General features: G+C 31.0%; 1 protein-coding gene across 1 annotated transcript; it reads right to left on the bottom strand.

Moving 5' to 3' along the window:
* Positions 1 to 2137: 2137 nt before the first annotated feature.
* LOC111402058 (vacuolar iron transporter homolog 2-like) lies at positions 2138 to 3027 on the bottom strand. Its single transcript, XM_023030099.1, has one exon. It carries the CDS (start codon positions 2958 to 2960, stop codon positions 2286 to 2288), a length of 675 nt encoding a protein of 224 aa, XP_022885867.1. The 5' UTR covers positions 2961 to 3027; the 3' UTR covers positions 2138 to 2285.
* Between the last annotated feature and the right edge of the window lie 14136 nt (positions 3028 to 17163).

Genomic DNA, 17163 nt, shown 5'->3' with positions numbered 1-17163 from the left:
GGTGAATTACAGCAATTGATTCACTACCTAGAGTCGTTACACTTTGAATTGTATTCTAGTTGGAGCAATTTGTTGATTGTAGATGTGGAGAAACACCAATTGAGATGTGATCGAAGGATTTTGCGTTTTCTCTGTTTTTGAATGAACTGCCATGTCCAGGCAAAATTTGGGAAGACCCATATGCTCATTGGATGCGTCATGAGGAGTAGGTACTTGAGGTGGTGGTCCGCGATCATGGGTCCCACCATCGGGGCTGAAAAATTTGCCTGAAAACAGCGAAATGGTTGGGTTCGAAGCTACGGCCTGTTTGGTTTGATTATATGAATTAAATCACATTTGAGGACCATGGACAGGGACGTCTTGGTGTGTATATTTGATTGGAATGTTGAGAATGGCATAAGTCTTGTTGGAACAGGTGGTGCCACGCCTTATTTGCATTTGCGAGTTCGATATTTTGGCTTGCAATTTCTACCAAATCTGTTGGCATGGTAATTGGATGTTGGATGGTATGTGTAGAGGGGAGTGAGGGCTATCTGGCGGTATGGAGGCCCGATGGTTTTGACGGTGGTTGGCCGGAGTTTCTTGGCTTCAAAATGGTGGTCGATTTAAAGTGGTTTAGTGACCTTTTATTTTCCCCCCAATTTTGGGCTTATAGTTGCAATTTCATTCTTTTCTTTTCTTTTCTTTTTTGTTTTGTTTAAATAGAAGAGAAATTTGGTCATTTTACGTCAAAAAATGATAAAAATGACGTTTAGCTCAAAGAAATCTGGAACAAGGGGCAAAAATGTCAAAAAATAAAAAGTATGGATATTTTTCACAATAAATTTAAAAGATAGGGACGTTTTGTACCAATTGCCCTCATAAATACTACAATTACTTGAACTTTTTGTATATACTCTTTAGATTTTCAATAAAAACATATTGCTCAAAATCATAAATACTACAATTACTTGATAATTGATTCCGAAAATTAGATTAAACACGAATACCAGCTTAAAAAAATCCTAAATATTGTCTAACTCTTGATTGATTCCAATTTAATCTCTTTTTCTTCATCCTAGTCATCCTTCATGTCATTCGATACAAAATCATTTTCATTGGACTCCTTATTTCAATTCAAGAATTTTATATTCCATCTTGTAGATGATAAGATATCAGAGTTAATCTCATCCTCAAAATCACCACCTTCAATAATTCAAGATTGTGCATTACTAGCATCACTTGCTGACAAAACTAGAGGAAAATCGAAGAAAAAGGAGGCTCAGGCTCGACATAGATAATTTTCAACTCCACGAAAAATTTGTTTTGTTTTTATATTTTTTAAAACGTCAAAATCATACAGATTGCTGTATATGAATTCATAGTTTTGGGTGATGTGGGCTAATTTGATGTTTATTAAGCTCATTTTTTTAAAGTTATAAAAATTGGTTAGATTTTTATAGACTAATTTTGACACAATTTTTAACACAAATTTTTGTGTATTTTGACGTTTAAGCCTGTATATACGGTCAACAAAATGAGTTGACCACATTACTTAAATATGAGGCGTTTCAAAAAGCATCGACATTTGCATGCATTTAGAAACACTTGATTAGACATTCCATTCACTAATTGAGTATTCATTTTTAATGTTAATTAACTTTATTGACTAATCGGGTCAAAAACATTTCAGTAACCAATTTTATAACATTAATTAACTTGACTGACTAAATGGACAAAAAATATACTTCAAAACAATATATTTAGATGAAAAACAAATGAGAAATGTTACATGTAAAATTGGGGTTCAATTTGGGTTGTCAACCTCAATTGTACAACTAGCAAAATTTAAAACAAATAGAATCATGTAATTACTTCAACTGCAAATAGTTAGTCCATACTTGCCTACCATTTATAATTTATTTATAAATGGAAATCATTCGTTTTTCATAATTAAGTTCTTGATATTATCTTATTTCTCTCAATGTCTAGTATAGCTTTATGTCTATCGACCCAATTTTGATATTGACTTGTCCAACTAAAATATTTATTCGAGGCGATGGTAAAATATTAATGTTCTATGAGTATTTAAGCGGAAGTCTATATAATTGACTTACAATTAAATGCAAATATGTAAACTATATAATTGTACACCAAATTTCATCAAACCATAAAATCACAAAGTATGATAACTGGTGACCACAACAATTTTAAATCGAAGTACAAAAAGTAAAATTTAGTTCTTTAAACATAAAAAGATCTTTAATAACCAATGACAAGGTTATGGCCATGGCCAGCCAGTTAATTTATATGCCCCTAGCACCAATCAACTTTGTTAAACCAAATGTTATGGCCATGGCCAGCCAGCCACCAATCAAAACCCTTGCAGCCGACCGGACCAACGGTGCCCTCCCTAACACCGCCCCTAACCACCCAAATACAACCAGAGCAAGGGTTACCGCTGCCACCACTACTCCAATTCTCACCTTGTACTCCTTAATAAATGATGCAGCCAATAATGGTACGATTGCACCCAAAGAAAATGCTAGGGCGGATGCTGCAGCAGCTTGTACCGGGTTCGGTAAACTCTCGTCGTTTTCTCCATCTTGTCCTTCTTCTTTCGTCATCTCTACGGAAACATCGCTTCTTTTCTCTCTATTCATTTGAGCCACTTCTATGTCGAGTTGCGAGTAAACGGATACGAATTCTCCGATAGCCATCGAACATGCTCCAGCCACTAAACCGGCAAAGCCGGTTAAGATCATGGCCTTGATGTCTTGTTTCACGGCTCCAACGCCCATCATCAACGACGCAGTGGAAACTAATCCGTCGTTAGCTCCCAAGACGGCCGCACGAAGCCATTGGGATCGTTTTGAGTAGTCGAACTCCTTTTCTTGTGGCTCAAGATTCATTTGTCTTTCCATTTCTTGGACGTGGAAAGGAAATTTTGTACCATGGATTGATTTTTGGTTAGAAGCCATGAAATGGACTGAACAAAAGAAGAGATTAAATTCTTGATTATGGAGGAAGTTGCAAGGCAAATGAGTGTGGTGGACACACGCCACTATCTAATGGCATTTATAGAGCAGAAAAAGTTCATTTCATCAGATTTTGAGGAATTTTAAGTCAGATGTCCTCAATCAAAATTTTATTATTTTAATAAATTTAATGAAATTTATTGAATCTATGTGCCCTCAACTAAAAATTTAATGAATTTCAACGAAATCATTTACAATTTAGGCATCTCAATAAATCATAGATTTATAAGGATTTTATTAATAGTTTGATTTTAAAATATTTGGATGAATTTCATGTTTAAAATTACATACAACACACTCTTTTGAAATATCACAATTTTTAATGATATCTTATAAATTTTGTGGAAATCTATTCAAATTCACGATGTTCATTAAAACTTATAACCTTTTAAAATTCAACAAAACTTCAGTTGAGGACTCCTCGTACTAGTTTCGACAAAGTTTATAATTTAAATGAAATGATTTGGCAATTGACTAATGAATTATTCCCACAAGCTGTATATATATGGAAATGTTGTATGGAATTAAAATTATCGTCATATAATCTATTTTGCATACAGTTTCTAACATACCGAAAATGAAATTGGACAGAATGGCTTCATTGATACAAAAGGATATCAGAGTCGTGACACAATGTAATATGTCATCTACTTAAAAATACTTTTCTAAAACGTAAGTTAGAGACTTATTTTCAACACAGATTATTATTTTTTCATCAAATGCTTGACACGAGTTTACACCGTTAATGAGAGATACCGAAACTAGATCTCATGTCGTTTATCCACTTTGTATAATATTGAATTGCCTCATCTTCGATTGGGGGTACTACTTTAAGGTTGTTACACCGGATTAGAAGAGGATCATGAACAAAGTGTGATACTTCATATATAAAGACAAACTGTGGATAAGAAAGCCCTTCTCAATCTGATCTCTATGCTTAATTTACGTTCAATGATGGGAACAAAAACTATATTTCACTTTAGTCATCACGTAAAGTATTCTTACACTGCTTTTGACTTAAACGGAAAACGTTATTAAAGTCGTGTTTTGATTTTTGAAAAACGCCTTATAATTTCGACGAGCTTTTTATTTGGTGGTCGTCTTTTCAGCATCAAAGAAGCAAAGTTCCTAAAACAAACGACAAATCAATTTTGTGCTTTCAAGAATTCAATTCAATGATATCTTTCAAAATGTATGTAATTCTTCTCATTATACTTTGAGATTTCTTTAAATGTGACGATAGTTATAGTAAAAACAAGACACATCTTAGAAGAAGTTGGATGTAGTAAGTGCAGGTTTTTCCAGTTCAAATTGGTCAAGTATGTAAAGAGGACGAATTTATTATACATGGAAAATTATTATATTTATTGAAAACCCGTATAGTTCTTCATTTACCATATTTTTCACTCTTTAAATAGTATGGGATGTAGAAAAGGGGGGGAAAGGGAAGAGAAATTATACTTTTCTTCATATTTCGTCGATCTAGTTATTGTTTAGTGGGTTTTGGTGTGGTTTGGGAGTACGAAATATTGTGTAATTATTACGATTTTTCAAATAGTAAAATATCCATCTTTTACTTTTCTTCAATTGTGATATTTTGCACGTAAAATCTTGTATCATACTTGTCATTATTCTCTATTTTAGTTTCTCTACTCATCTAGTATTCTTGAAATTCTTTAAAGGAAGACTCGAGAGTGATTCCAAAAACAAACCCAAATTCTCAACATACACGCTACATTAATGTAAATAGGCCCAGACAATGTGACATACTACGACTATGACTAAGAATAAGTACCAACGTGCGACGATTTTCCTATTAAAGAAAGATGATAATTTGTTATCAACAAATTGAGAATTGGATTGCTGAAGAGGAGAGCACTAAAGCAAAGTTGAGAAGGGATGAGTGCGAATGAGATGATATTTGTAAATGGGAGGGAGTGTGGATTCCACAAGAATGCCACCAACTTTTATTATTATCTTATTGTAGTTTTCAATTATGGGTTCTTTTATTCTCCTTTTATTTCAACTTTTCATTTGAGAATGAAATGAAATTGATGCCTTGGGCCTACCACTTAAAGCAAAATTATCATTACGTTCAAGTATTCTTTGCTTATAATACTAATATAGTGGTGGAAAAGAATAATTACAAAATTTTAATTTGTTAAAAAAGACATGAGGACTTATTTTAAAAGATTCATTAAATTTCAAGATGAAAAATCAGTTTTTTTTTTCGTTACATAACTTTCTTCTTATTTAAAAGCTTGACAAAATGTAAATTTATCATCGTTAAAGATATTCTTTTGGTCAAATTGTTGGGGACAACTTAATTCCCTAACGAGGACATGAAATCAATTCGTGTAAACATTTTCTTATTTTATAACTTCTTATCATAGTTACTCTTAAAATGAATTTCACGTATATATTCCGTACATCCACTTTATTCGAAACTACGTCATGGTTAAAAATTTGAAAATTAAGGAAGAAAAATTCTTCATCTATCAATAAAATAGCACAAAAAACGTAAAATTGACTAAAGAAATTAGATATCAGTCAAGTACTATTCAAAGAAAAAAGGTCCCCAAAAGAAATGGTTCCATACGATATTGGATCTTTCTTTTAAAGTCACGTCACAACCAAATTTTATCCACTTTTGCAAACTATGAAAGGAACTTATCAAGATAGACAATGGAGTGTTGCTATCACTATTCAATAGCATATAATGCAGATAATTTGTTGGAAAATGGCATGAATCTGAAGAATGAGTTGCCAAACCAAACAAATAAAACATAAATACTGTCTTGTCTTCCCTTTCCCTAGCATAAGAACAATAGTTATAAACTTATAATAATTGAATTTTTGTTGCCTATAGAAAACGAGATACCATGTAAACATTTTTGCGCTATTTATTCAAGTATTTAACGCTACAAAGGCATTTGTTACCACATGACAATAATTTTAGTATATTCGTGAACTCGATTACATCACTGATCTCGAGAACAAGAATTTTTTTAGGTCTACCAAAACATATCCGACCCTACAACCTAAGTGACCATCCCTTTAGTTCATCTTTAGTCGATCATCTTTAGTTATTGTGCGCTCGATCTTTTTTCTTTTGTTTTACATTCTAGTAATAGATATACACCCATGTTGACTCCATCATTTTTGTTAGTCTTATCTTATGGACACATTGTCCTCAAACAACCCCACACTTGATAACATATAGCATATAAACTTTGTAAATATCTTTTTATCACGTGAAATCCATATAAATCTTTTATAAAAGGGGTAATAGGCATAAGATGCCCATACTGTAGCGAAATGTCATAGATCATGCTAGTTAATGAAAGTTTTGGATAAGAATATGATGAAAATCGTTGAGGAAATAAAAATGACAATAAGTAAAGATTATGAACTTTTTATGCAATTAAAATGTAGTGCTTTAGTTATAAAAAATGTGATGTGAATAACTAAATGTATATGCCTAGTTAATTAGCTCCATAAAATGGAATAACATTTTTGGAAAATATTGTCCTAATCAATATTTTTAATTTCCATATTCACCCTTGATCATTTAGTATTAAATACATTAATAATTTAATTCATTTATTTGGTACACATTTGGAAAATTAACTATTTATTTGGTTTGTAGTGATGTCATAATCTTTCATATTTCTTTTGGTTACTTTTATAAGTTTTCCGCTTCCACTATCCGTCATTCTCTTCCGGCAGCGTGAATCCCAGAACACGGGTATGGTCTCATGGAGCCTAATAATAAACAATAAAGCTTCTTATACACCATAGTGTACAGCCCTCTCACAATTGAACTCGGGTTAATGGCCTAATAATAAACAAAACTTCTTGTACACCATGGTGTATAGTGTGAGAGGGCCCACATGAATATTATATTTGTGGACCCCCCTTATTGTGAGATGGGTGTACAGTAATAAGTGTTGTATATCTAGCACAACTGAATAATAAATAAACATGAACAGATATTTATACTTGCCATTAAACCCTGTTTGGTGAATCTAAAAATTAAACTTTTTGTAGGTTTCAAAAAAAAAATTGATGAAATATGTGATTAAAAAGTTGTGAATTCCATAAAATATGTGGTTAAAATTAATTATTAACCTCGATTTAATACTCCTGTTGTATCATGCCATGCCATATGTTGTTTATTTTAATTAAATGTGTGGTTAAAAATAAGTTTGACGAAAAATGAATATTAAGAAGTTAGTATCTCACTAGTATCTCTATAAGATCTTTTTCAATATATATTAGTATGAACACAAATTGCCCAAATATTGGACTAATATTTTGACGCCCCAATAAAATTCGTTTAATGCAATACTTAGAACAAATGACACCAATAAATTAATCTAGACCACTTGTAAGGATTGAATTGAATAAGATAGACAAGAAATAAAAACTTCATAAATTTTCCATATAAAATCATGCTAGTTCAATCTTGAGTGGGTCACACATCATTCAAAAACATGTTATTACGGATATACAGCAAGGGCAAATTTGATAGACAACGATGAAGAAGATTTTATAGATTGTGGATCAAATTTAACTATTTAAGTTTATTCTTCTTTCTTGATATTTGATGTTTTCAAATCTAATTTAATGAAAATTCTACAATAAGTTGAGTGAGATATTTTTCTTAGCAAGAATACTGTTTACGAGTTTTCTGCCTGAATTGTAATCGAAATGATTAATTCAAGAATTAAATGAAACATAGTGTAAAGAACTGAAGAAAGTTATTTTTCACCAAAAGAGAGTATAAATTTTTGTGCAAAATAATATAATAAAAATGCATGTGATATTTTACCTGATTTCTATAACTCCTGTCCCTTGATGAGACGCTGAGATTCCTTCTTCACAGACAAGTAGGTTGCTGGCAGTCGACAGACACGAGATTTAGACGAAGAAGAGTTATTCTTGGGTGACAACGTCTAGGGGTTGTCATAGTGGCTTTTGTCGATATAGAGCCGGTGCTTCATTAACAACCCCTGGTTGGATTGTTCAAGTGGGTTTTCCCTAAATAAAAATGTTGTACACTCAATTTGACAATCCATTCACATGAGTGGGTCCACGATTATTTTAATTACGAGTCCACTCGTGTGATGTGAGAGGGCTGTCAAATATGATGTAAAAATTGCTGTACTTGAAGCATGCCTCTTAGATAAATATAAGAGGTCCGTTGGCCTATCCGTCCCCACTTTTATTTTTTATTTTTTATTTTAAAATCAGTTCAACTCTCTTGTACTGACACATCATGGGTGAATTTGATTCAAGGGGAGATTGGGGCATAACTGTACATTTGTCATTTGCATGAAAAAACGCTTTTAAAATATTTCATCTCCTACCGACTCTTTTTCCCACCAAAATTTCTTTTCTTCTGCAACTATTTTCACTCAATAATTTCTTGCTCATAACAGCAAACAACTCCACGTTATTGTCTCTCTAATGCAAAGTGCAAACCATAAATTCATGTTTACTTATTGCAATATGGCTTTGTGATGATACTGTTATTTTATTGTTGATTTATGAGTTAGATCTTGTGTTATTTGAACTCTTAAATCTCATGAACATTCTTATTAAAATTGGTTCTAGTTTTTCTTCGAGTATTTTGTGCATTTTCTTTATGTTTTTTAGTTTGAAAGTTTTTTCGAATTAGATATAGCCTTCCTATGGCTACTTGCCCATTAATACTTGCGTTTAGTTAAGCTTAAAATGTTTATTTTTAAGTGAATTTACTTGTAAGTTAAAAGTAGGTACAAAAATAAAAAAAATGTTTTATCGGTGAAAGTTAGTAATGCACAAGTTACTTATTTTGCTAGTGAGTTAAAACTTCTTTTTAGATTTTTGTAAGACACACAAATATTAAGTTATCTAAAAGATTGGGACCAAAATATTACTAAAAAATAATTTTTACTTTTTTTTTAGGCTTAGCAAAACTCGTGAAATCTCTTTCTCAAGCTTTGTATTAGCAACTTTATGGAACTATGCTTTTCCAGTAGTTCAATGTGGCTATTTGTTGGATTATGTTTTGCTTTTGTAATACGTATGATCTCTTACTACAATTTGACTGCTTTAATTTAACCTTGAGCTGATGCTATTTTGTGATATACTGTTAAGAGATGTTTGGCAATTAATTACCTTACCTCCTAAGATAAAAACGAGTTTCGTTCCTATAAAAGTAATAACTATACCTAATAGGAAATGGTGAGCAGAAGTCTTGATATGCAAAACCACAGTGAAGCAATATTCTTGAACAAAATAATATTTCAAAAATTTGGAAGGGAAAAAATTGAATTCATGTGGAAAATGGCTAATTGGGAGCCTTGAACGTAGCCATTCGTCTATAGGCTATGGGCCTGTGGCCGTCCAGAGAGATGAAACTTTTGCGTCAGAAGGGTGAGATAAATTAGAAACGTGTGGGTTTGAAGGTCCACTCCCATCTCAAAACTTGGATACCCTAACGTAATAAAAGCATGCAAAACTATTACAATCTTTTATAAAGTTTGTCGTAAGGTATTTTCCTTCTGAGTCCATCTTACAATCTTCCATAAAATCATACTTAAGATGGATACTCTAGCCCAAAAAAGCCCATGATGAAGAACAAGCACAGAGCTGCGTGTATGCTATGCAGCTAGTAAGTTCCTCACTGCTGCCCATGGTGTTGAATGTAGAGGTTGAACTGGATATTGGAATGTGAAAGCGAAATTATCTAGAAATTAAGAATTTCTTTAATTCAATAAACAAGATCATCTAAATATTTATGTGTATATTAAATCAATAATAAGGATGTCAAATCGGCTTAGATAGCCCGTGACTCGAATAAAGTGAGCCTAGGCTCAGGCTAAGCCCCATTTTGGGGCTTCGGCCCGAGTCGGCCCATTGTGGCTCGGCAAGTGACGAGTCGAAATTAAAAAAAGAAATGGAAAAAGATGCCTGTAACAGCAGCTATGAACTGCCAATGGCAGCTATAGTTGCCATTCTACAAGACAATTTACGAGGTAGCCTCGTAAATTGAAGTTTTCGAATTCAAATTTGAAATTTAAATTTGGAGAAAAAATGGATTTTTTGGCTATAAATACGGAGTAAATTTTTAAGTTTCAGATCATTTTGTTTTAATCAATTTTAATTTGTAGTATTATAAATTCAAGTTTCAACTTCAATTTCTTTCACTCTAATATTCAGTATTTTGTACTTTACTAGTTATAAATGAATTTTACTAATGATGAGCTTAATCAGTTTAAGAGTAGCTCGAGTATTTCATCCGATTATGATGCATATCAAAATGTTCCAATTGATTTGGAGGATATTGAAGAGGAAGAAGTACTCGAGATTAAAATGTTGAAAAAAGAATCCTCAAATTGTTGGCAATATATTTACATAAAAATATTGGTATTCAAAATGTAGTAGATGTTTGAAAAATATGTTGCAATTATTGTGGCAAAGATTTTAGTTGGAAGTCCGGTTCGAACACAACGCATTTGAATAGACACATATTAAGGAATTGTAAAGCGAAACTAATTGATTTCGACCCGAAACAAATCGAACTAGTGTTTGGCAGTTCTTGTTTTACTCTTTCCACTTTTGTATATTCACAAGAAAGATTTTATGAAGGAATGGCTAAATACATGACTGTAGCAAAAATATTGCTTACGATGATAAACTCAATACACTTTACCCGACTCATGCAGAATTATCTCCAATCCAAGTATTCTTCTTATTATAGAAATACTCTTCGTTCGGATACTACAAAATTATATAAAAAAGAAAATAAATTACTATTGAAGGCCTAAATACTTTTAACTGTGCTATATCATTTACCCCTGATTTATAAACCGATGGTAATAGAAAATATTATATTGCTGCTACAACTCATTATATTGATAACCTGTGACTTTTATATAAAGGGATTATTGCATTCGAATGTGTAGAATATCCTCATAATGCCACTAATATATACATGTTTTAAAAGATATCATACAAGAATATGGTATATAATATATGGTTCAAAGTTTTACTTTTAAGAATGCTAATATGAACAAAGGTATTATCGAAAGATTTATTAATGATCTTAATCCTACATTTAGAAGTTTATTTTTTTATCAACATTGTGTATGTCATATTATCAATTTGATTATAAAACTTAGATTAGAACACATAAGTTCTCCTTTAAATAAAATTAGACAAGTAATAAATTTTATTATTGTGTCACTAGCGAGAAAGGAAGTATTTAACAATTTGTGTACAGAGTATGACTTGTAGTAAATCATTCGCCATTGATGTAACACATAAATAGAAATTCTACATATCTTATGTTACATTCGTGTGAAAATTACGATAAAATGATTTCATTATATTATAATAGTAGGCATATATATGGGCCCGAATATAATTTAGAAGATTGGTAATGGTCTATTGCATTTCACATGAAAATTTTAAAAAATTTTTTGCAATACTACAAAGAAATGTAGTGGAGTTTATTATCTCACATTTTCACTTGTTTTACACCATTTTTTTTTTTACATTTCACAAACATTTCATAAATACAGGAATTTGCCATTTTTTCTGACATAGTCTGCTCTATAGAGTTAAAATTTCGTAAAATATTGGAAAGAGTTGCACTCTTTATTTATTTTAACTTCAGTAATGAACCATTGACTTAATTTGACTAACACAAAAGCCACTATAAAGAGAATTTCAAATTTCATGAATGTGAAATTATCACATACACATATAGAATCTATGTTATGTGAAATGTATAATTATTATGTTAAAAAAGAAAGTCAGTGTAGTTCTACTTCCCAAAATTCTTTTTCATAAAACATTTCAATAAATTCAGATGATTTATGAAATTATTTGGAAAGCAATTCAAGTGTTTTCTCATTTAATTCTAGTTCATCAATGTTTAGAGCGATATAAATACCGATGATACAAGTGTTCCCTCATTTTAAGCAACCAGAAAAATGCCAAAATTGAAAACCCCAAAATGCAATTATTTTTTGACCCCAAAAGTTATCCTTTAATTTAGCAAAAGAAAATGAAAAAGTTAATTCACTGTCACCAAAAATTTCCCGATATCATACTCTTTCTTTAAACTTCAAATTACGCAAGTTTCTCTTCCCATAGCTTTGCCCCCATTTGGCCTCCATTAATTTTTATTTCATTACATTTCATTTTTCTCTTTTCAATTTTTAACCGTACAATTTTTCATAAAATAATATTATACGTAAATCGAAAACATTTCCTTCTTTTTCAACCACTCATTTTTATTAAAAAAAAAAAACACTATTCCACCCATTTTCATTTATACAAAAAACTTCAAAACTTTTCCTCTTTTTCTTATTTTACTGTTTACACAATATTTGAGAATGAGCAAAAAGAAATAGTACAAAGGAAGCCTTGGGAGGTGAAAAGTGGAAAAGTTTTATCATTGCCTATTATCCTTTGGTAAGAAACTTTGAAGTACAAAATTTTAATTGTGGGAACAAAATTATATAATTAAAATTTATCTAATTTGTCAACCAAAAATTTGAAATTGAGTGTGCGGGCAATTAAAATAATTTCCCCCATACTAGATCCACTCCTAAAAGTAAGCGAAAGAACGAGTATAAGATTTTAACATGGTTTAGAAATTGTACCTATATCCACAATCCCACACTAATATTTTGTTCTATAAACGAAACAAAAAAATTACAAAAAATACACTATTTTTTTCTTAATTAATGTTATTTAGCATTATTGTTGTTATTTTATGCGGTGTTGAGTAACATTAAATATGAGACATAATTTAACGAACCATATAATTCTATTTTCAATTGGATCTATCACATATAACCATCTCGACCTATATTGATATTATATGGTGCTTAAATAACATTTTTCTTTTTTCTTTTTTCCTTTTTTTAATAGACTTCCCAAATTTTTCTCTCCTTGAATTCTCTACCTGGCGATTTTTCATTCCCCAAGCTTGTCTATTATTCACAAGTGTTTCGTCGCATCTATTAATTTATAACTTCCAAATTGTCGAAGATTGGATTGTTGCATCTGCGATTAACCATTTTTTCCCACCTACACATTATTTGCATTTATGAGAGTTGGCTTGACCATTGGACGAGTCCACGGTCTTGTTGGATATTGGTTAAATAAATCGAGAATTGAAAATCGATTAAAGTGACTTCGTATCGACTTCGACCAAATACTCAAAAGCTCGACTCAATCCGTTTAAGCAAAATTGTTTGCCACTTCACCGCTTCGAGGCGCACAAACGGGGATCGACCTGCCCGGTCAGGTCGCGAGGGTTGAGGGGGCAACGCCCCTCGTGGGGGGTCGGGGGCAACGCCCCCGAAAGAGAATTTTGATTTCTCTGCATGTATTGAAGGGTATATTTGGCATTTCGAAAACCAATATCGGATGAATGAGAAATTACAAAAAAGGACGAAAATCAGTGAATAGACACCTTTTCATAAAGGTGGTGCATTGTTTGGAAAGGGTGCATGGTTTGGCCCCAACCATTTCGTCCACACCCTTTCATGGTCTATAAATAGGACCCTTTGGGTGTCCTATTCCTCACAGTTTGATATGCAAAACGTCTCTCATCCTCTCTTCTATCCAAAATCAAAATCATTCATTTATTTTGATTTTCTTTCATTTCATCCTTGGAGTACATAAGCCTAAATTTGGTTCGTTGTACTTGTGTTTTGGAGTGCTACAAACACAAGTGTAGCCGTTGTATCTTGGGAGTCGATTGCCGAAATCCGTAGGCACCGTAGCGGGGCAAATTCGACTTAAGGACAAAGAGTCCAACTCTTGCCTCGGCTTTGTCCCTATCTTTATACTTATTTTTGGCGTCTCTATTCACAAAATTCTTCCAACAGGTCTCTCCCCAGTTGAAGGATGGCCCCCAAAACTTCTAAATTTTATACATTATTTTCTATTCTTACTAATTAAGAAAAACACAAAAAAGGCACAACACGACCATTAAAGTCTCTTCATTTTATTTTTATTTTTCTTAACCTCGAAAACCGGTGTCTAAATAAAAATAGACTCTAAGAGGATATATTTCTTTTAATTAAAATTGGCTTACTTGATTCAAAATTATTTGCTTAATTTAATAAAGATAATTATGTAAATATTTTACTAACTAGATAATATCAGTTCCCCAAAATCCATTGTTGTTAGGACTTTAAAAATGGTGATTTAAGTTAGATTATCACCTGTAAACAAGATGGTAAGAGATTTGCACCAATAAAGTTATACACATTAAATTTAGGTCGGCATAGGAATTATGAGGGTCGAATTGTTCATTCTTGACGTAAGTTTGGATCTATCCACGACTTTGCGGGAATAACATTGTCTATAAGTCGCATTTCTGATAAATTAATTTATTAGTCATAAAAAAATTTCTATGAAGATGAAAAATATCGAAAGTTCTTGTATATACGAGAATGTGATACAAAGATGATGGACTGGAAACCAATAGGTGGTTAAAGTTGAGAGTTCTAAACATCTAAGTGCATGAACTTTCACGGGATATTGACATTCCTAGTCATTTATATAGGAGTACTTTTTAGAATGACCAAGTCAAATGGCCACTTCCTCACTTTAATCCAAAAATTTTGCCAATCTTCACAATAGCCTTTTTTTAAATTAAAAAACAAAAATAACCTTAAGTTATTTATATAATTACAATGGTATTGTTTTGTTTTAAAAGACAAATATACCCTTAAATTACAAATAAAAAATCAAACACTTTTCATCTCTTTTAACTACTTTATTTAATTATTTTTTTAAAACACTTACTTCAATAAAAAAATTAATATTTAATTTAATTACTTCATAAAATATTCACAAAACTTCAATAAAAAAATTAATATTTAATTTAATTTCTTCTTAAAATATTCACAAAAATAAATAAAAATGAAATCGAAAAAAATTCTTCTGAGCAGTTGGGATCTGAATTCTTGAGGTCCGTTACGGACCTATGGTCAGGGTTCGGACTCTTGAGGTCGCCCGGACCTTTTTTTTTTTTTATTAAGAGAGAGAACAAAATTTGAATCTTATAATTTTTAAAAAAAAAAAAATCTAATTTAATTCGTTTTCCATAATTTATTTTTTCCATTTTTTTCTTCTTTTAATTTTTTTGCTCATTCATATATGTATTTTTTTCTTGAATTTATTTTATTTTTCATTAATTTAATTTATATATTATTTAATTTTTATTTACCTTTTTTAATGTGCGGGGAAATAATTTTATTTCTTACGTACTAATACATGTAATTTTATTTGTTAAATTTTAGAATATAATAAATGTTGATAATTTCTTATAAATGTTTTTAACGTGTATTATTTTTGCAGAATGGAGTACCACCTAAACAATACCACGAGAGCTCATTTTGGAAAAATTTACGTTGTATCGATATTGGAAGGACTCGATGAGGAACATATAGCCATACTCCATCAATCATTCCTATGGACCTATGGTCCTTCCATCCATTGAAAGACATGCAATTTTTCACCCAAATTATTGATTCCTTATTATTTTGGCTTCGAAAGCCAATCAATGTTGATCGACCTTTGAATACAACTGTGACTAAATAATTAATTAAATAAACAAAATAATCAATGAAATATTTAAAGAAGAAATTAAATTAATTAAATAAAGTAATTATGATCCTGTTTGAATACGATCCTATAAACAAATTAGAAGATCGTATACTCAATTCAGCTTGTGAACTCCAACCAGATTCATGTCTCTATCTGATTACGATCCCGTGAACAAATTTTGTGTGTAATAGTGAGATCACGGTGAGTAACAATTATCTAGAGAATAATGTTTAGATGTAAAAAATTGATAGGATTTCGACTTACTGGGAATTAAAACTAGTACATTTTCTAACTATTTTATGAAAGTAAAAAGTAGTATTACTAGTTATGTAACTTTAACATTTTCACACAATCAATACGTTCTGTCTTTCGTTCTTTCCAAACCTTTCTTTCTTTCCAAACCACAAATAAGTTCATTAATTATTTAGGCATACAAGCAGTCATTTTTCTATCCAAACCATAACTCATAAATAAATAATAAGTTTAAAAACAACAAATAAAATAAAGAACAATGAAAACATTAATTTTATTAACAAGTTCACAAAACACATCCTCACCCGATATCTAAACTAAACTAAAATTATTCCAAAATTATATGAAATGAAAAAAAAAACATATATTTTCAACAATCCAAATCATAATTCAACAAACTACATCAACAAATCACGTCTAAAGTTACAGAACCCTTGACATAAACTTTCATTTCCCTAACATTTGACGCTTGTCTGCCCTTCTGAATGAATCGCCAGTCGTCTTTGCGTGTTAGTCTGCTAATTTTTACTTGAATTGCCTCTCTCTCTTTTCTTTCGGCAAGTCTCAAATTCTCATTCAAGTAATTTTTATGTTGTTCTTTCTTTTATTTGTAGTTTTAAAACTTAATATACACTTATAAGTTGTGATTTGGATAGAAAAATGACTGCTTGTATACCTAAATGATTAATGAACCTGTTTGTAGTTTGAAAAGAACGAAAGACAGAGCCTGTTAAAATGTTAAAATTTCATAACTAGTACTACTACTTTCTACTTTCATAAAATATGAATGCAATTCATTAGTTCCTAATAAGCCGAAACTCTATCAATCTTTTTACATCTAAACATTATTATCGAGATAGTTGCTATTTTACCATGGTTTCATTGTTACACACAGAATTTGTTCACAGAATCGTAATCAGATAAAGATTGAGTCTGGTGGGAGTTTACAGGCTAGATCGAGCACACGATCTTTTAATTTGTTCATATGATCGTAATCAAACAGGATCATAATTACTTTATTTAATTATATATTTTAAAGACTTACTGAAATAAAAAATTAATATTTAATTTAATTTTTTGTTTAAATATTTCATTAATTAATTATTTTAATTGGTTATGTATATAATTTAGGAAAGCCGCAGAAGCTTACAACTTTAAAGAGTTTGATAAGTTATTAAGCGAAATAGAACATAAATCACACTGGTGCTCAATCTAACAAATATGGAAGTTGAACATTAAGCATGGTAACATTTTCCAAGATATCAAT

Source organism: Olea europaea, chromosome 10 (genome assembly GCF_002742605.1).
Source record: "Olea europaea var. sylvestris chromosome 10, O_europaea_v1, whole genome shotgun sequence".
NCBI lineage: Eukaryota > Viridiplantae > Streptophyta > Magnoliopsida > Lamiales > Oleaceae > Olea > Olea europaea.
Note: the sequence above shows the minus strand (reverse complement) of the source record. Positions and strands in the feature narration are given on the sequence as shown.